The sequence below is a fragment of the Rhincodon typus genome, chromosome 6, assembly GCF_021869965.1.
Source record: "Rhincodon typus isolate 14 chromosome 6, sRhiTyp1.1, whole genome shotgun sequence".
NCBI lineage: Eukaryota > Metazoa > Chordata > Chondrichthyes > Orectolobiformes > Rhincodontidae > Rhincodon > Rhincodon typus.
In genome coordinates, this window is record NC_063337.1 from 28,712,697 (window position 1) to 28,734,856 (window position 22,160).

At 41.1% G+C, this 22,160-nt stretch overlaps 1 protein-coding gene across 1 annotated transcript in view; it reads left to right on the top strand.

Moving 5' to 3' along the window:
* The window catches only part of trmt9b (tRNA methyltransferase 9B), a 37,978-nt gene that overhangs the window by 5,334 nt on the left and 10,484 nt on the right, over positions 1-22,160 (top strand). The window contains exon 2 of the mRNA XM_048598141.1: positions 19,513-19,713. Within this exon, the coding sequence (XP_048454098.1) occupies positions 19,545-19,713 (169 nt within the window). The 5' untranslated portion in view covers positions 19,513-19,544. The remainder of the gene's footprint in view (positions 1-19,512; positions 19,714-22,160) is intronic.

Here is a 22,160-nt window from a genome sequence, read left to right on the forward strand (position 1 = left end):
GCTTGGAGGAGCCATACTCACCACTGAGTTCTCAGCCATTTCCATCCATGTTTGCTCAGCTGGAGAGTTTGTCTTAACTTCCCCAAGTGTGGAAGAAATGTCTCTTTGCAGCATTCACGTGTTTTCTCTATTTCTATGGTTTTTGCACCCTCAAAAGTCCATGCCTGTTTGCTCCTTTGTAACCTATGTCATGGTCTCTTTTCAATTAGAAATTCTTCCTTTCCTTTTACAGTTCCAGTGTATCAGCCAATTGGGGGGTGGGGGGGTGGGACAGAGAACCCAAAGGTATGATGTTAATACATGACTCTGTCAAAGAGCCTCCGCAAAATATGCTGACTTTCTTTTTGTCATCACTTCAGCAGGGACTAAGTTGAGAAAATGTTGTCGCTAACCTCTGACGAACCCATATTTTCCCCAATTAAATGTTAATCAGGCAATCAATTTTAAAACTGTTTGAAAAAAGTAATCAAACCTAAGGGTTAAAAATTAAGTATGTGAATTGTATGCATCAACTATTGTTGCTCAGTGTTCCAATGAGATTATTACTGCATATTAAGAGGTTTTCCTAATCTTAGCTCAGTGCTTCAATCATAAACCCTGGTCAAGAGCATGAAATCACCACTTGGGAAATCATAGTCCTACTTTTAAATATCTTCTGAATCCATTTGATACTTCATCACAGCTAATCTAATGCTGCTATGCACTTATCAAAACATCTAGGTTAATTTAAATATGCTATTATCGAGAAATATAAAAGTAATGATCCCATTTACTCTTGGTCATTAAGTCAAAATCATGAGAAAATTTGTCTTCTAGACTTTCCTTCTACAATGCTGTGATTAAATGAGATTGGCTTGTCTGAGGAGGCCATTCAGAGAATGGAAGCTACAGCTTCAGATTGATGAAAACTGATTCTCCTGATAGCTGGTACTCACCTTACAGGATGACCGTTGCCCACTCCCTGGACTGTATTTGGACAGATTTTCTGACCATGAGCCAAGTTGACAATTGAATGCGGCCAAGCCCCTGGAGTGCGACTGTGCCCCTGACAGTCGGTACTGGGATCCTGTGAGAAACAGTGCCTTCCTTCTTTCCTTGACGGGACTGAGGATGACTCCCCACCCAGTTTCAAAAAGGCCATTTGGTTGAATAAATGTGCAGTATGTTTGCTGCGCAGGCAGCTGGCACAATCATTCACTGAAACGTCCCCATCTCAATACAGATCCCCACTGATAGTTAACCTGTCTATGTAGAATGGTATGTCAATATGAGAGTACTAATAGTCTTTGGCTTTGGCTAAAACATCAATAAGCACAGTAAGGCAAAACATTGGTGTGAGCATGAATGAAGGCATTAAGTGAGCAATTGCTAGCCGAGCATGTGAGTAGCCCTGAGATGCAGTCTGGTCCAGTCCCTGAGCTGGGGGCTGTCCCCGTGCACAGAGTGTCCTTGCGGCATTCTTTCAATGCTGGTTGCCTGTGCACCCTAAAATGCAAGCCTGTGCTTGCTAAGTGGCCCGCAAGTGGATCAGTGAGATAATGTTCAGGAATGGTTAGCAAATGTTGGTTGCCAGTGTCTGTGAATGAGGGATGTGTGCAGCTGGTGCTGATGGACTACAGGTATTTTCTAATCAACCTCCTGAGCAACATGGAAGTCCCTCGCAGGCACTGGTGTGCTGAAGCCACCAGGTATTTGCTCTGAATTTCATGTTGAGAATTCTTTGTTTGTCTCATTTGGTAAAGTAGGCAGCTGAATATTAATGAAGCAAGTTGCAATATTAATAAGGTTTTTAACAAGCTACAATCCTTAATTGGCACCTTTCCCGTGCCTAATGACAAGTGAGCCTCACTGCTTGGCAAATGTGTAAAAGCAACAAGATGCTCCTGATGTCAAGAGAAGCCTCACCAAACTTCTCATCTGATTCCGCCACAATTCTCGTCAGAGCCCATGTCATTCACATCCTGTAGCATTTTGATAATAGATTTTCTCATTCCAGCCCCCACACCCACACATGTAAAAGTGAAATGCATCTAATCTTTTAACTCTGAGCTACAAAGGATTCAAACCCACTTTGGAACCCGAGCACACTGTCTGACATGAAACAGCAGGATATAAGATGATGTTATCACAAGATAAATATAAATCAGGAAGACCAGTTATCCCATTTAGCTTGATTCATCCATCAAGAATATTGTTCAGTATATTATCCAGTAGTCACAAATGGCTGATTGCGTTTTTGATTAGTAAATAAAAAGAAGTAAGTAATAGATTGTCATTGTCATTGGGCATGTGAGCTTACTGATTGTCATGATATGGTTACATATTACACTTTTTTCTTTTTGTGTTTGGTAAAATGTTAAGGTAAAAAGGGTACAAAAGTTTTCTGCCTATTGTGTAGGCGTTATTTTCTTGGTTGCTGCTTATTAACAGACCAGTAGAACTTAGAGGATTGATATAGAGATCGTGAGCATTGTTACCAGTGGGTTTCCTGAGGAATCTCTTGAGACCTGTTTGATTAATAGATTCATAAGTGAAACAAAGCAGGTGGTGGTCTGCAAAGCAGAGTGGATAAGATACAGGTAGATTTTAGTACACTTGAAAATTAAGGCAGATGAATTTCAGTATAGATAAATGCAAAACGCTTAAAAGAAGCCAGGAATGGACTATTGCTTCGTAGAATCATAGAATCCCTACAGTGAGGAAACAGACCCTTCGGCCCAACAAGTCCACACCAACCCTCAGAACATCCCTACAAATCCCTGAACACTTCAGGCATTTTAGCATGGCCAATCCACCTAGCCTGCTCATCTTTGGACTGTGGGAGGAAACCCATGCAGACACTGGGAGAATGTGCAAACTCCACTCAGACAGTCGCCCGAGGGTGGAATCAAACCCGGGTGCCTGGTGCTGTGAGGCAGCAGTGCTAACCACTGAGCCACCGTGCCGCCCCAGAAATTCCCTTCTTATTTGCCTTAAGCTCCCAACCATAGTCGCCAGGATACGAACCTGCGCAGGGACACACCAATAGATTTCAAGTCCACCGCCGTAACCCTTGGCCACGACTACCGAAGTGCAATTACTAGCTTAAATGGGAAGGAGCTAATGTTCATAGCAAATGAGAGTCCTGCTCGATTATAAATTGATATTTTCTAATGATCTGGCTCAGAGATGCTATTTCACATCTCTGGAGCAGGTAGAACGAACCCAGGCCCACTGGCTCAGCGGTAGATACACTACCCTTGCACCATAAGAGCACATGGACTATAAATTGAAGCTACTTGGTGGTTGGGAGTAAAACAAATGGTATTTTGGGATATATTACTGTCACCAAGCCAAAATTGGAGGTAAACTTAAAAAAAAACTGAAAGAACTGTGGATGCTGTAAATCAGAAACAAACAGTTCTGAGGAAGGGTCACTCAACCCGAAAGGTTAACTCTGACTTCTCTCTGCAGATGCTGCCAGATCTGCTGAACTTTTCTAATAATTTCTGTTTTTATTGGAGGTAAACTTGCCACATTTAAATCATTGTTGTGACCACACCTGAAATACTGTGTGTGGTTCTGGAAGTTATCATGTGAAATATACATTGCAACTATTGAAAGGATACGAAGACAGCAACAAGAACAATTGAGTGATAGGTAAATCTGTTTGTGAGAAGTAAATATGTACACTGGGCATTGTCTTGATAAAAGAGATAACTGAGAGGTGATTTGAAAGGGACACTAAAGCCTGTGACAGGTTATTTAAACTTATCTGTTATTAACTAATTGGATTGATTCCCCTGTTATTGTATCATGTGATCACCAGGATGTTAAAATACAAAGTAGATGCAAAGTGGTCTTTTGTCATCTAAATGTTCTTCTGCAGGAGTTTGCAGTACTGTTGTAATGATTGGACAGACACTTTTAGATGGCATGATGAAAGGTTAGAATGCAGGTAGTTCTCCTATAACGTGATAGTTGCATTCTTGAGCGACCTCACACCATAGAAAATTGTGTTATAGGGAAATTGCTATAGAAAACTGCTATACTGTACAGTAGAAAGTTTGTGTGATCCAGTGTCCACTATTTGACAGTCGCGTTACAGCCAATTCATGTTCACGAAACATGCGTTATAGCAGAAATACCTGTACAATAAATGTAATGAAAGAGAAGGATTACCAAGTTGCATATTGAACGGTGGTTGTTTGTTAGACATGAATGCACAGAAAAACTATCTTCCTTGTATAGTGAGTATTTTTCACCAAATTAGTGTACATGGCTAAAACAGTGTCATTGTAGCCACTCTTGTGGTTAGATCGGTGATTTTTATTAGACAAAGTTGATCCAAACAATCATCATAAACTTTCCCTAATGTAATAGTTTTTAAACCATACCTTTTAACTCCATGTCTGCCCAGAAGTGCATGCGTTATTTTAATCATTTTAAGGTTAGTGGTAGGTGTCTTTTCCCTAAGATGGGGGATTTCAAGACTAGGGGGCATGCTTGAAAGGTGAGAGGAGAGGGATTTAGAAAAGATATGACGGGCAAATTTTTTACACAGAGGATGGTTCACATGTGGAATGAATTTCCTGAGGAAGTGGTGGATGTGGGCATAATTACAACGTTTAAAAGACACTTAGATAAGTACTTTAATAGGGAAGGTTTGGAGGAATACGGGCCAGGAGCAGGCTGGTGGGACTAGTTCAGTTTTGGATTATGTTCGGCATGGACTGGTTGGACCAAAGGGTCTGTTTCATGCTGTATGACTCTGTGAAGGATTCCCAGAATTTAGCCCTAAATATACCTTCTACTCAGCCTTTGGATGAAATGTTAAACCAACACTCTGTCCGTATGAGAGATAGTAGGAACTGCAGATGCTGGAGAATCTGAGATAACAAGACGTAGAGCTAGATGAACACAGTAGGCCAAGCAGCATCAGAGGAGCAGGAAAGCTGATGTTTCGGGCTGAAGAAGGGTCTAGGCCCGAAACGTCAGCTTTCTTGCTCTTCTGATGCCGCTTGGCCTGCTATGTTCATCCAGCTGTACACCTTGTTAACTCTGTCTGTGTGGATGATTCTCGTAGTTACCATGACTTTAGGTGAGGATAATGTTCTCACTCAACCAACATCACCAAAGTAAGTTAACTATCATTTATTTAATTGACATGGTATGATCTTGCTATACAGAAAATGATTGCTATAGATTCCCACATAACTCAGTTTTTCCAAGAAATTCATTCAAAGTGAATGGAGAGGCTTCTGCCCATTTGTTTTTCTCCTCTTATCAGGCTTTCACCAGGAAGGATGTAGTGTGGTGCAAACATATGACTATTATTGATAGTAAGCTGACAGGAAATTTGTTTCTGTGGGAGAAAATTAGAATGTATCAGTGGCGTGTATTGCACCCAGCGATAGAGTCATAGAGATATACAGCATGGAAACGGACCCTTCGGTCCAATTCGTTCATGTCGACCAGATATCCTAGATAAATCTAGTCCCATTTGCCAGCATTTGGCCCATATCCCTCTTAAACCCCTCCTGTTCATATATACCCATCCAGATGCCTTTTAAATGTAGTAATTGGATCAGCCTCCACCACTGTCTCTGGCAGCTCATTCCATACATGCAGCATCCTCTGCATGAAAAAGTTGCCTCTTAGGTCCCTTTAAAATCTTTCCCCTCTCACCTTAAACCTATGCCGTCTAGTTTTGGACTCCCCCAACCCCTGGGAAAAGACCTTGTCTGTTCTATCCATGCCCCTCATGATTTTATAAACCTTTATAAGGTCACCCCTCAGCCTCTGAAGCTAGAGGGGAAAATATCCCCAGTCTATTCAGCTTCTTCCTATAGCTCAAACCCTCCAGTCTGGGGCACATCTTTGTAATTCTTTTTGCTTGGAGTCCAGCTGAACATTCAAAAGTTCTACCATAAAGGCAGTTACATTGTGCTGGGATTTGAGCCTTGGGGTGACAGTTTGTTCCCTCCTGGCTTCTTTCTTCCTCCAAATCGATTCTTTGTTTTCTTATATTTTAAGGGTTGTCCTTCAGATGCTTCGTTCATGTTTGAGCTTCAAATGCAGGCTATTTGATGCTAAAGAGAATCCTCGGTAGACCTGGTCTCACCTGAAATCCACAGAAGTGTAGTTTTCAGAAGATATTCTTAAATAGCGGTTAGGTGTAAGGAGTAAGATGCAAAACTCTTGACTGGTTTTGTTTCTTTTTATGAAAGTAACAGTTCTGGGATGCTGACGTATGGTGTTATGGAGATGTATCATCTGAAATGTCAATTTAAATATAACTGGCTGGTATCTGTATCTTGGAATGTTTAGAAAGAACACTTTGCAAAGCAAAGGAGACCATCTGCAGAAGGGCAAATGGTGCATTTGCATAGAATCCACAAGCTGTTTGATTGAGAACACTGAATCGCCCAGATCAGTGATGCAAAAGAGAATGTTGCCACTAATGCGGACCCAAACATTCTAGCCATCATGCGTAATCGACATGCTGATCACCTAACTGCTTAATAAAGAGTCACGACAGGCTGCGTTTAGTTGCCAGGACAGCAGATCTCAAACTGGGAAATGAGTAACAGGGCCTCCAGCAGCAGCAATGATGAGAAAGGGCTCTGAGCAGGTGAGCTTGAGCAGATCTTTTCTGGAAGAAAAGGTGCCATTGTTAGAAAGAGGCCTCCTGGGAAGAGAACCAGATAGACAGATAAACAGACAAAGGATTTCCTCAGAGATAGTAGGAACTGCAGATGCTGGAGAATCTGAGATAACAAGGTGTAGAGCTGGATGAACACAGCAGGCCAAGCAGCATCAGAGGAGCAGGAAAGCTGACGTTTCGGGCCTAGACCCTTCTTCAGAAATGGGGAGGGGGGGAGGTGGTCTAGGCCCGAAACGTCAGCCTTCCTGCTCCTCTGATGCTGCTTGACCTGCTGTGTTCATCCAGCTGTACACCTTGTTATCAAAGGATTTCCTCAACCAGATTTAAACTACAGATTTGATTCCGTGTAAATGCTCTGTTTTCCTATTTTAACCTTAATTTCCTTTCATGTTTGGAAAGACCTGATGCCAGCGGAATAAAGAATCTCTGTTTCATGATCTTCAAGCTATCTGTGTGCCTAAATCTCCCATCACAAGTAAATAGGTCTTGTCACTAGTAGCCAGCCTCCCCTTTCTCATGATGGCTCATATACTGATAGTACATTGGACTGACATGGAATAAAGGCATCATGACTATTGCCTGGATATTTGTAATTGATTGGACGATATTCCAAGTTTGGTCATATACCAAATGCATGCTAAAGAATTTGAAGTCATTGCGCACCGTCTCTGAAATTAGATGCTGTGCCTGCAAAGAAACATGTGTGCAACCAGTGGAGTCCTGCAGTGGGCAGGCTCTGTGTTCTGGTACAGCCATGTTCATGCTCCATCTTCTTTTCTCTTAAAAAAGAGAAAGCAACATGTTATGCTTTCTTTTCACGCAATTGGTCAGTCACTTTCCTTGTGCTACAGTGGATGGTAATCTGAGCAAAACTGCAAATATCGCCCTGGAGAAGCCAACAGGAAGAGAATCATGACCATAGTCACTTTCACAGTGCTAATTCTCACCCTGCTCTGAGGCTCTAAGTTTACTTATGAGCACTTCCTGTTGAAACAGGCCTGTAACACACTGTTCTGAGCAGAGTTTGAGGTGAGAGAATTGCTCCCTGGGGACTCTGCGTGGTTATGGCCACCAGCTGAGAGTCCTTCATCCTTGCCTCCTCCCTCTGAGCACTTGTTGCCTTTGCTTAATCTCCCTGATGTGCAGTAGGCCAACAGGGTTTAGAAATAAAAGCATCTGTAATGGAGTAAATGGTCTGAGGAGAACCTTTTAAAAGTGAATATCAAAATTTTCACCATGCACGACAGCACCCCGTAATGATTTTACTAATCTTAAAGGACAGTACAAACCATCAAAAAATCGAAGTTGATAGCAAGTGGTAGAAGTCAATTAGTAACTACTGTGAGAATGATTCATGATTCATTTAAATCGTACTGGTGGGGATGCGGTGTCCTTTGTACTGCTGAATGTGTTTGGCTGTTCAAGGTTAAAAGAGAGCAGTAGCTGGAGCACTGAGGTCTAAAATAGTTCCAACCAAAGAAATTAGTGTTACAAGCTGGCCAAAGTCACAACATGTCTACCCTGCATGTTTCTGGCACATATTCATATCAATCTATGCAAAATGGTGTTCAGTGTGGTGTGCAACAGCAGTCTGTGCATGTGCCACAGGTACCATTTTTGTCATGAAGTGGGTCGTCACAGGTAGCACTGAGAATAAATAAAGTATAGAGCCAAATTTTAGGGCCATTAACTCTCAATAAATCAATTGTCGAGAAACTGGATGGAGAGAGTTACAGTTGTTGTTATGGGAGACAGCAACAGATAGATACTCTGCTGATAATAATGATGCGTGCTTCTGTTATAACAAGAGTGAAGCCTTAGGGCATGTCCAGGAGGAACTTGAGTCTGCACCAGGGTTTACCATGTTACCACAGTCTGCTTTAGTTTCAGAGTTATAGAGATCCATAGCCCAAACCAAACCCCCTTGGCACATCAAGTTTGAGCTAATCAAAATCAGCACCTAACTATTCTAGTTACATTTTATAGAAGGTGGCCCATGGCTTTGTATGACTTTGCATCACAAGTGCACATCTAAATACTTGTTAAATGAGGACTTCTCTATCACCCTTACAAGCAGTGAGTTCCAGATCTCCTCCACCCTCCAGGCGAAAACATTATACTTTCTCACATCCTGTGCAGACATCTTGGCCCTTACCATAATCTGTGCCCCTGGACATTGATCCCTCTGGCAAGGGGAAAAGTTCCTTTTTGTCTCCCCTACCTATGCCTACCATAATTTTATTTTTCTCAATCATGTACCGCCCACCTCAGTTTCCTCTACTCCAAGGAAAATAACTCCAATCTGTCCAATCTCTCTTCATCAATAGCCCAGGCTTCATCTTCGTAAATCTCCTTTGCACCCTGTCCAGTGCAATGTGTCCCCCTATAATGTGGATTCCAGGACTGTACATAATACTCTAGCTGTGGCCTAACCGCATTTTATACAGTTCCAGCATAACCTTTCTACTCTTAAACTTTATGCCTGATATAATTAAGGCAAATATTCCATATGCCTTTTTTTTAATCTTCCTGCCCTGCTACCTTAAGGGATCAGTGGACATGCACACTTGGGTCCCTCTGATCCACAGTGTTTCCTAGGGTGCAACTGTTTTAAGATGTTTTCCCTTGCCTTGTTTATCCTACCCAAGTGCATCACATCTCACTTTTCCAGATTGAATTCCATTTGCCACTAATCAGGTCATTTATATCCTCCTGCAATTTAAGGCTATCCTCTTCATTGTTTGCCACTCCACCAATTTTTGTATGATCTGTGAACACACTAATCAACCCTCGCACATTAATGTCTAAATAATCATATATACCACAAACAGCCCTAATACTTGCAGAACCCCACTGGCTTCTAGTCATGAAAGCACCTCTCAACCATCACCCTGCTACTCAGTCAATTCTGGATCCAATTTGCCAAATTTCCTTGGATCCCATGGACTCTTATTTTCACTATCAGCCTCCCGTGAAGGACCTTATCCAAAGCCTTGCTGAAGTCTAAGTAGACTACGTCACATGCATCATCCCTTATCTACACACCTGGTCACCTCTTTGAAAAAATCAATTGTTGATCAGACATGCCCTCTCTTTAACAAAACTATGCTGACTATTCTTGATTAATCCCTTCCTGCCCAATTGAAGATTAATTCTGTTCTTCAGAATTATTTCCAAACATTTCCCCACTACTGAGATTAGTGTAACTGGCCTGTAGCTTCCTAGTTTATCCCTTGCTCCCATCTTTAATTATGGTACCACATTGGCTGTTCTCCAGTCCTCTAGCACCTCCCCTGTGGCCAGAGAGGAATTGAAAATTAATGCCAGCACCCCTGCTATTTCCTCTTGCCTCTGTCAACAGCCTGAAATAGATTTAATCCAACCTTGGAGATTTATCTACTTTAAAACTAGCCAAACGATTCAGAACCTCCTCTCTGTCTAAGCAAATTTCTTTAATAATATCATAGTTCTTCTCCTTGATTTCTATACGCACATCTTTTCTTTGAATTTCTGAGTGAATGTGAAAAATACATTATGTAGAGAGAGAAGAAAAGTGCTGGTGAGATCTTATTGGAGTCAGGGTCTCACCTGCTGACTGGAAAACCAGCAAGAGAATGGTTATGCCTCTTTGCAGGAAAGTGAGCCAAACTATGAGCCACTAGGGCACTTGCAAACCTAGCACTGGGTATTTTCACTGGAATTAGCACCCCAGAGTGGAAGACCAACCTACCATGGCCTGCCAACCAAACAGAGGCCAGCAGCATCACTGGAGCCGTGGCTGCTGCTGGAATGACAGGTTCCAGGATCTCCGGATTGAGGAGCAGCCCAAACTACAAATAGGTTGTGTCAGGAGCCTTCCTGCCTCTGACTTAATTCTACTGGATGTAGGAAGACAACAGACATCTGGTACACCACCATCCCACCTATTTGAATATCCTGCCTTTGGGCTCACAAAAAGAGATGTAGAAGATTCTACCCATTGTCTCTAAACCTGAAAGATGCTTTCAATAAAATCTTGCTGATATTTTTGTTGTTCGCCAACATTTGCAGGAACAGTGACTCCCTGCCAACGAAGATAGTAAATGTCATAAGATCACACACAGCTCTTTTTTTTTTTGCATGGAGTGCCACATTCTCCACAAATGTATTGTTGCTAGTAGAATCTGGTAACCTTTTATGTTATTTTGAAAAAGGCTTTGTTGACATTTATGTATTGTCGTGATTGTATTGGCATTAAAGCTTTGGCAACAGGGCAAGACACTTCCAAAGATTATGCAGTTGCACTTCCCCCACAAAGAATTGTTTAACAGTGGGTTTCAGAATGTTTAATAGTTCTGCAGTAGCTAGTGAAATGTGTCTAATCCATTACATGTCAATATACATGTTCAGCATTGATATGAAACAGTTATATGTTTTTGAGTCGTATATTAGGATAGACTTTAGTTATCAATTGGTTGATTGGTGATAGGAGTCAGTTGACTGCCCAATCCTTGTGGTTGGTGTCTGTCATTTTGATGGATAAACCAACTAAGCTCCCTGGAAGCCAAACTGACTATCAGGAATGTGGGCCCATGTGGTGATCTTCGAGACAGACAAAGCTAAGGTCTGCACCTAAGGCCAGTAGCAACTTGTTCTTGTGGGGCTGACCTGGAAGTGCCAGTTCTACTAATGACCTGATAAAACAGTGGACCATCAGCCCATATGCTTCATCTGCCAAGACTACAATCAGGGTCATTGGAACCCAGTTTGACCATTCAGTGGAAAGCTCCTATTAAGTTTAGCCACAAATCTTAAGTCATTTTCAGGCCATTAACCAATTTGATCTTTATGACATGAGCAATGTGCAGTTGTACTGCATATTTAATATGGACATTGCACTGATATTTGTATAGTGTAATGTCTGTGTTATGACCTGAACTTATACTGAAGTACGAACCTTATTGTTCTTTTATTGGTCAGGGCCTATCTAGAGTGTTTCCCTCCAATTATGTAATTGTTGTGCAAGTCTACCATAGCATTTCTGTTGGATTTAGTTAATTTGGAAAATGCATTGTACACCATCAAGTAATGCAACAGTATGAATAATTAGACTGAGGAAAGAATGACTACATGTAATATTGTATAACATTTAAAAAGTTACAAAGTCTTTGAAATGTACGGTGTGCATTTGTAAATGGTCTTACAGGGCTGGGATATGGATACTGTGGTGTGGCAAAAGAACGAATTGTTATTTTGAAACAGAATTTGAACAACCAGTAACAATGCTGTCTCTACCTCCATATCCTACTGAGATGTCTTTACTCCTCCAATTCTGTATTCCTAAGCTTTCCCAATTTTAATAACTTCATCAATGGCAACTTTACTAGTTCTTGTGTTCTGGAGTTGCATACCCAAATCTTTGCACTTCTTCCTCTTATACTTGCTTTTTAAGATGCTTCTTAGAGGCTAAGTCTTTGGCCAGGCTTTTGGCCATTCTTCTTGATATCACCATGTGTGACTTGGTGTCACACTTTGTTCTGTAATTCCCTGTGAGGTGTCTTGGGTTTTTTTAAATTAAAAACTCCATATAAGTAAGTTTTGTTATTGTACAGACTTGATTTGCAGAACTGGAGTCGAGATCCTATTCGTGACATCTGCAAGAGGCTGTTGCTCCTTCTGCAGACCCTCCAAGAGCAGCCTTTTTCCAAAATTCAGTCACGGCAGGTGGGTTAACTGGCTGGGCAAGCATTAATTGTCAATCCCACAATACTCTTGAGAAGGTGGTGGGGAGCTACTGTCTCAAATTGCTGCAATCCATTTGCTGTAGATGCACCCACAGTGCCATTAGGGAGAGAATTCTACAGTTTTGATCCAGCAATCTTGAAGGAATGACAATATATTTCCAAGTCAGGATGGTAACTGGCATGGAGTGGAGCTTGGAGGTTGTGATGTACCCAAGTATTTTCTGCTTTTAGCCTTCGAGGCGTTAATGGTCTTGGGTTTGGAAGGTATTGAAGAGATTTGGTGAATTTCAGTAGTGTGTCTTGCATATGTTACACACTGCTGCTGATCATTGTCAGTGGTGGAGATAGTGAATGTTTTTGGGTATGGTGCCAGTCAGGCAGACTGCATTATCCTGGAAGTTGTTAAGCTTTGAGTATTTTGGAGCTGTGCTAATCCAGGCAATAGGGCATAATTCCATTAAACTCCTAAATTGTGCCTGGCAGATGGTTGTCAGGTTTTGGGGAGCCAGGAGGGGAGTTACCCAGCCTTTGACCTGCTTTTGTAGCCACGATATTTATATGGCTAGTCCCCAGTCCAGTTTCTTGCCAATATTAGCCCCCACGAAGTTGGTAGTGGGGGATCCAGTGATGGTAACACCATTGTATGTAAAGGGATGGCAGTGAGATTGTCTCTTATTGGAGATGGTCATTGTCTGGCACTTGTATGGCATGAATGTTATTTGCCAGTCTAAATCTGGATATTGCCCAGATCTTGCTGTATTTGGACATGGATAGCTTCGGTGTCTAAGTGGCATGAATGGTGCTGAACTTTGTGCAACCATCAGTGAACATCTCCACTTCTGACCGTATGATGGAGGGCAAGTTGTTGAAGCAGCTGAAGATGGTTGGACTGAGGACACTCCTATGAGGAACCCCAGTAGAGATGTCCTGGAGCTGAGATGACTGATCTCCAGCAACCACAACTATCTAGTATGACTCCAATTAGTCAAATTTTCCTCCTGATTCCCAGTTTTGTCAGGGCTCCTTGATGCCACACTTGGTCAGATGTCATTAAAGACATAATATAAATTTGACAATTGAAGAGTTCCATTTAAATGTATATCGGAGTAGAGTATAACCAATAACAGAGTATTTTGGATTGTCTCTGTTGTTTGTGGTGTAATAGTAGAAAGAAAGCTTTCCATTGCTTATCAGACTGATGATCTCCTCATTGTGTGGTGTCCACCTGCCATTGGTAAAATAATGAAAGTGGCAGAAGAGGCCCCCAGATGGCCCTTGTTTGGCAACTTAAGGACCTGAATTCATCTAAGGGTGCGAGAGCTGTCCAACACTTTCCCTGGAACTGGTAAAATGGCAGCAGCAGTAAGGCGATGGACATACCAACCCTACCTACATCTCACCCGAATTTACACTTGCATTTTCCAGCATGCTCTCCAGGACCTGGTCTGTGATTGGCTTAACATCTCTTCGCTAAATTGCTGAACATACAGCCTGGTGTTTTTGCTTGAATTACTGATCTAAACTAGTCTATAGTAAGAGATAGTAGGAACTGCAGATGCTGGAAAATCTGAAATAACAAGGTGTAGAGCTGGATGAACACAGCAGGTCAAGCAGCATCAGAGGAGCAGGAAAGCTGATGTTTCAGGCCTAGACCTTATCTAAGTCTATAGTAAGGTTTTTTAAGCCTTGTGAAATTGTCATCGCTGTTATGGAACACTTTTAATCCTATCTGGGGTCAGTTGAAAGGAGAATTTTGTAAAGAATGTAGCATCCATCCTGACTTGGAAATATATCGCCGCTGGTTCTTTCATTGTCTCTGGGTCAAAATCATGGAGTTCTCTTCGTAACGGCATTGTGGGTGTATCTATAGCAAATGAACTGCAGCAATTCAAGAAGGCAGCTCACCACTGCCACCAACAGGACAATCAGAGATGGACAATAAATGCTGGTCTGGCCAGCAATGCACATGTTCCATGAGTGAACAAAAAAAAATCAATTCTATAAAATAGCGTATTTTCTCAAGTAGGAACACAAGAAATTTGAAATCATCTATTAATGTTGAAAATATTCAGAGTACACAGTAAATATATACAAAGAGAAATAACAGGCTCGTAGTTTCGGTAAAGCCCTTTTTCAGAACTGTCAGTTGGCACTGTTAGGATGTGATCTGTATTTCTACATAAAAGAAGGGTGATGCATAAGTAAAAGACATTCTACACAGCATTCTAATTTACATGATCTGATTTTACAGTCAAATAAGGTGACCTGAATGTGTCGCATGGTTAGCCAGAGTTTAAAGTTGCATGTAAAATTACTCCTCTTCAAGTAGTATTTAGAATTGAGGGTTTTTGTGTGTAAATTATGGAAATCTTCATGTAAAAGATGAGTTACAGTTTAAAATCATTAAGTCTTAATTTTCAGAAACAAACACCTGCATTATTACATGATAAATCTGGGAAAATTTCACAGCTTCACAATCATTCTATTTACAGATGCTATCCTGCGGTGTTGGAATTCAGTCATTTTGTGTTGTGTGCAGAAGGTTCAAAATGTGAAATTACTAACACAGAAGATAAAATACTGCAGTGTGTCAAGCCTAACAATGCAATCACTAAAAAAATGGAATAAAATCCAGCATGGTATTTGATTTTTTTTAATGATCCATGAAATTAATTAACTAGCTTGATGGGAGCACTTAACCCAGCAGTTGCTCATTATTGTAATTGTTCCGTCTTGTTTGAAGGAGAGGAGAGCAGGGAGGAGGATTGTTGTGAAGAAGAGAGAAATCTCTCTCTGGAAATTTTACTACACAGACCGAAGGGACAGAAAAAGAACAAAAACAATTTTTTTTAGAACATAGAGCCAAGGCTGCCAATGGGAAGCATTATAAACAAAAATACCTAAATCAGTTTTTTAAATTCATTCATGGGATGAGGGCGTTGCTGGCTAGGCCAGCATTTATTGCCCATCCCTAATTACCTAGAAGGTAGTTAAGAGTCAACTACATTCCTATGGATTCAGAATCACGTGTAGGCCAGATCAGGTAAGGATGGCAGTTTCCTTCCCTAAAGGACATTAGTGAGCCAGATGGGTTTTTCCGATAATCGGCAATAGATTCATGGTCATCATTAGACTGTTATTGTCTGATTTTTTTTTAATATTGAATTCATATTCCCACATCTGCCATGGCAGGATTTTAACCTGATATCCATAACACTACCTGGATCTCTGGATTAACAGTTCAGTGATAATACCATTAGGCCATTGACTCCCCATAAGTTTGGTGGAGGTGTGGGGAAGTGAGGTACAATATAAGGCGCAGATTCTTGGATATGTTTGTAGAGGATGGTAGACTAGCTCGAGGAGCATTGGAACAGCCAAGTCTAAGGTAACAGAGGCTTGGATGAGTCTTCAATAGCAAGGGATGGGAAACTTGGGACTAGGGCCATAGCTGCGGAAAGAGAAACTGTAACATTCAGATTGGACAACGTGGACAGGAAACTAGAAATAGGAGAGCACTCAGTTAGGAAGAGGAAGGAAACATTGGCTAAAGTACAGTTGGTGAAAGGGTATCAGTTGTTGTGAGAAATGGGGCTAGTGGGGAGGTGGCAGAGCGAAGAGGAAACGACTAAGACTGAGAACTCTCCTGCATGTTTGAAGTCTACCTGGCGTGAAGGAAAATGGTTATTGGAGGTCAATCCTATCTGGCCCAGGACATTATCGCAGAGGTATTCAGTTCTTCTTTGTGATGATAGAACGTTGGAAAGTGTTAATGCGATTGGACAAAGCCAGAATGGGTTTATGAAAGACAAAAGATGCCTAACAAGTCTACTAGAGTTTTTTCAGGATATAACTAATAGGATAGATCAGAGAGAACCAGTGGATGCAGTGTATTTAGATTTCCAGAAGGTTTTCAATAAGGTACTCATAGGAGGTTAAAGCACATTGGAGAGGGGGTAATATATTGTTATGGACTGAGAGAAGTTTGACAGAGCAGAAACAGAGTGTGGAAATAAATTAGTCTTTTTCAAAGTTTTCAAGGCAGGCAGTAACTAGTGTGGTACTGCAAGGATCAGTGCTTGGGCCCCAGCTTTTCATCATATATGTAAATGACCTGCCTGAGGGAACCAAAAATACCACTTTTCTAAGTTTGCAGATGGTACAAAACTGGTTGGGAATGTCAGTTGCGATAATGATGCAAGGAGGCTTCAAGGTGATTTAGACAAGTTCAGTGGACACACACATGGCAGATGAAGTATAATGTTGCTAAATGTGAAGTTATGCACTTCAGTATGAAAAACGGAAAGGAAGAATGTTACTTAAATGGTGATATATTGAGAAATGTGGATGTACAAAGGAATCTGAGTGTCTTTTATCATTGGTGATTGGAAGAGGATCTGAATTCAGAAGTGGGAATGTCTTACTGCAGTTACACAGGGAACTGGTGGTACCACACCTGGAGTATTATGTGCAATTTTCGTCTCCCTACCTAAGAAAGGATATACTTGCCATAGAGGGAGAGCAGTGAATGTTTGCTGGGGTGGTACTGGGGATAGCAGAACTGACCTACAAAGAGAGAGAGGTTTGATTGGGCCTGTATTCACTAGAGTTTAGAAGGATGAGCGAGGATATTATATGTGTAAAATTCTTACAGCCTATATGCTGGGAGGATGTTTACTCTGCTTGGGAATCTAGAACCAGAAGACATTGTCTCAGGATATGGGGTAGGATAGACCATTTACGAATGAGATGAGAAAATATTTCTTCACTGAACTCTGTACCACAGGAGGCTTTGGAGGCCAAGACATTGAATATATTCAAGAGAGAGGTATGTTTTTTGATTTTGAAGGCAAGAGAGGTATGGGGAGAAAGCAGGAAATAGGCATTGAGATAGAGGATCAGCCTTGATCATATTGAATAGCAGAGCAGGCTCACAGGGTTGATTGACCTGTGTTTCTACGGTATCACCCTTGGCCGAATAATCTTTAGCTGCTTAATTAATGACCTTCCCTCCATTATAAGCTCAAAATCTGGGATATTCACAATGAATGCACAGTGTTCAGGATCATATGCGATGAATCAAATACTGAAGCAGCTTGTGTCCATTTATGCCAAGACCTGAACAACTTTCAAAGGGTCACTGAACTCAAAACATTGACTTATTTTCTGTCCTCAGATGCTGAGATTCAGTGGCATTACAGTTGCTTTCAACACCTGAGGGTTATCAGAAGTTAACTTCACTAGTCATATATATATACTGTGGCTAAAAAAAATGCCAACTGGGAAATCTGTGGTATATAATCCATAACCTGACTCCCCAAAGCTTGTCCACCAACCTGAAGGCATTGGTGTAAGTATGATGGATTTACTTGCTGACATGAGTGTGATTTCTTCAAGAAGCTAAACACAATCCAGCACAAAGTAATCTGCTTGATAGGCATTCTATCCACCACCTTCATTGTTCACTTCCTTCACCATCAAGTCGCCAATGCAATAATGTGTGCTGTCTACAAGATGACTACAGCAATTAGCCGTGACTCCTTTGACAGGACCTTCCAAACCTGTGAGCTCTTCCACCTAGAAAGTCATGGGCAGCAGATACTGAACACCGCCACCTTCATGTTTCTATCAAGGGAAAAAAAAATTCTGACTTGGAACTATATCACCATTCCTTCACTGTCACCGAATTCAAATCCTGGAACTCCCTTCCCAACAGTACAGTAAGTATAACCGCACAAGATGGATTGGAGCCATTGAAATAGATCACTACCTTCTCAAGAGTCATTGGGGTTGAGCAACAAATATTAGCTTGGACAGAGATGCCCATATCCCTTGAAAGAATAAAGGAAAAACTTGCCTAATTGCCCTTCAGAACTGTTTATACTTAATTTCACAAATGCAGACTTAGATCTGTTTTAATTATTTTTGCACTATTTACATTTGACCTTTATAAAATGAGTTTCATTTTGTAAAGGTCATTGTTTCGGTTGAACGTATTACCGTAGCAGTTATGCGCCCCTTATATGATTAGGTTAATTATGATTTCTGGTGACCTTATGATTATGCCGCTTTTCAAAGAAACCTTCCTTTATAAGACTAAATAATCCAGGATCTTTGCAATACATTGTACTTCAGCTTAAAAGAGCTTCTGAAAGTATTCTATCACTGTTGCCAAAATACAAGGTGGAGATATCCACGTGGTTCTTCCAATCTCTCACTGTAGTTCAAAGGAAATCCTAGAGAAATTATCATTTTCTTTAATTAAAAATGAAGGGCAGATGCTGGAGATCTGAAATAAAAACAGAAATTACTGGAGAAACTGAGCAGGTCTGGCAGCATCTGTGGGGAGAAAACAGTTACTGTTTCGAGTCCAGTGGCCCTGCATCAGAACACTATTCTGTTTTTGTTATTGTTTTCTTTTACGTGAAACATTAAGCTGAGGCCCAGTCTGCCCCCTGAAGTGAATGTAGAAGATCCTTTGGCACTCTTTAGAAGGAAATTATCCTTGGTGTCCTGGCCAATATTTATTCCTTAGACAACATCTTCAAATCATATTATGAATTCCTCATTTGATGGCATTTTATGGGAGCTTGCTGTGTACAAATTCACTTTGTTTCCTTCAGTACAACAGGGACTACATTTCAGAAGTATTTCATTGGCTGTAAAGTGTTTTGGATGTCCTGCAATCATGTGACTTTGGTGCCAAAGTTTGTCAGAAAGTACCTTTTATTATTGATGTCAACTGCGATGTGAGATGTGAGTATAGGAGGAGAATGCAAGCCAAGCAGATGGTTGAAGCTAGCCTCAGTTTTGAGTAAGCAAGTCCTGAACAGGATGCAAGTGAAGGCTGAATATCCTGCTGATGGTAGGCACCAGGTTAGAAATGATGGTAGAGATAAGGCTGGAGAGAAATTGGCTTTTTAGGTTGGATGTGGGCATGTAGTTAGTAAAGGCTGTATCTAGAAACAAGACAAATAGAACTTATAAAAATATTTATATAGATTAGTGTTATGAGAAACTGCAGACATTTAATGTGTATCCTGAATTTTTATGTGCAAATACCAAGTCTAAAATTATTAACTGCAATGTTGATTTTTTTTTTCTGTTTTTTTTTAATATCTTGTTTGCTGTTTTTCCCTTAAGCCCCTTAGAGCTTTAGACAGTTTCATGACAGAATGCATGATTTCACTATGGATAAAGAGGCAAGTCGTTTGGAAAAGGACTATGTTCATAATGTCTATGAGAGGATCGCCCCTCATTTCAATGACTCTCGTTATAAGGCCTGGCCCCGAGTACGACAGTTCCTCTTGGAACAAGAACCTGGCAGTCTCATTGCAGATGTTGGTTAGTATGTTTTTTGCTTGCTGATCTATTTGAGTGATAAGATGTTTTAGTCAGAGGGTGCTTCTGTTTTATTTAGATGCTAAAAATGATTTAAATCTTATTACCAAACTCTTCTGCTTATTTCCATAACGCAATAATGTAAAAACTGTCTGCTGTGATTAAAGATTTTCTTCTTTTGGATGGTTGTCACATAACTGCAACACCTTCAGCTCAACACCTTCAATATTGAAATTATCCTGTTCAGCTCCCCTCGATTTTTAAAACAAATGATGGATCTTCTGGTCCCAATATTGGAGAGCCCTGAGAAGGTTGTCACTATGAGGGCTGCAACAGCACCACAACCTCTCGGAAACTGATTTGTACTCAAATCTAGAAATGGCAGTTCACCTGGAAGGGTTCACTAGGACTTTTCAGTCCATCAACTTGGGCTGATTCCCCTGTACTTATCGAGTTATTTAACGTAATTTATTTAGCACAGCTCCTAGCAGATGTAGACCCTACACCAGAAGCTCAGCCCTTTTAAATCAGGAAGAACGCATTAATAGTCAGCTCCCCTGGCTCTACATACCTCTTCCCCTGACTCCCCCCAAATGTTTCCACCTACCAAGCCATGTACTGCCCCCCCAAAAAAAACACCTGATGTCTCAAATGCTTTTCCTACAAGGCTCCCAAGCTTCACATTGTGTAAACTATAAATCATGCTGACCTCTGCAGTTTATAATCTGCCCTAGGGTACAGATTCTGATTCAGCATATTCCTGAGGTTTTCATCATTCGACTTGTCATTTTCCCACATCCGATAATTTGTCTTATTCATTGATAAAAGTTTAAAGAAGTGGAAATAAAAGACTCCCTTTCAATGGAATTATGATTTTGTTTCTCTCTGCTGAATTGCTGTAGTATTGAGTCTATGAATGTTGAATTCCAGAGTAATTCTGGAGGAGTGGAAAATCAAATACTCCAGTGCTCCTTCAACATTTTTATTTGAAGGATACCTTTTTGAAGTTGATTATTTATGAATTATTTCTCTCCCAAGTTCAAAACAGCTACAGCACTGGGATCTACCCAACAATGTGGGCTATTGCAAGGTATGTCCTGTGCAGACAAAGCAGGACAAATCCAATTACTGCGTCATCAGTAAAATGATGGAAAGTATTATCTACTGTGCTATCAAGCAGCACTTGCTTAGCAATGACCTGCTAAGTCATGCTCAGTTTGGGTTCTGCCCAGGGCACTCTGCTCCAGGCTTCATTATGAGCTTGGTTCAATCATGGATAGAAGAGTTGAGGTGAGAGTGACTAGCTTTGACATCAAGACCGCGTTTGACTTAAAGTAGCATCAGGGAGGCCTAGCAAAACTGAAGTCCACAGGAATCAATGGGAAAATCTGCACTGGTTGGAGTCGTATCTGACATAAAGCAAGACAGTTGGTGTTGTTGGGGGTCAATCATTTCAGGTCCTGGATATCTCTGCAGGAACTCTTCAGGGAAGTGTCCTTGGCCCAAAAATCTTTCTGCTGATTTATCAATGACCTACCTCCATCATAAAGTCAGAAGCGGGGATGTTCACACAATGTTCAGCACTATTCATGACTCAGATGCTGAAGCAAGCTGTGCCCAAATGCAGCAAGAACTGGACAACATTCAGGCTTGGACTTATAAGTAGCAAATAGTACTCATGCCACTCAAGCCCTAGGTAATGACAAACTCCAACAAGAGAGAATCTACCATTATCCCTTGGTTCTCAGTGCATTACTGTTGTTGAATCTCCACTTCAGGGGTAGGTTAGGGATTAGAAATTATGTTAGAAATTATTGACTTCTCAAAGTCTGTCCACCACCTACGAAGCAAAAGTCAAGATGTGATGGAATACTCTGCACTTGCCTGGATGAGTGCAGTTCCAACAACACTCAAGAAGCTCAATACCATGTAGGACAAAGCAGCTGACTTGATTGGTACATCATCTGACAACTTCACCACTCACTCCCTCCATCTTGTGCACTGAATCAGCAGTGTGTGCCATCTGTAAGATGTACTGCAACAGCTCACCAAGGCTGCTTCAATAGCACCTTCAAGAGCAATAGATACATGGGACCCACTGCCTGCAAGTTGTTTTCCAAGCCACACATCATTCTGATTTGGAAGTATATCACTGTTCCTTCATTATTGCTGAGTCAGAATCCTAGAACACCCGACCTAACAGCACTGTGGGTTTCCCTCTGCTACATCAACTGCAGCGGGTCAAGACCAATCACCACCACCCTCATTGGCAATTTGGCAAGGATAATAAACATTGGCCTAGCCAGTGACATCCACATCTTATGAATAAAATACAATGTTCAACTATCATGTACTTTCACTTGGGATTCTTTGATCAAACCTGAATACGTTTCATTCCACCTTATAAAAAATACTCAAAGTCCTCTCAAAAACTATGTTTTTGACCACTT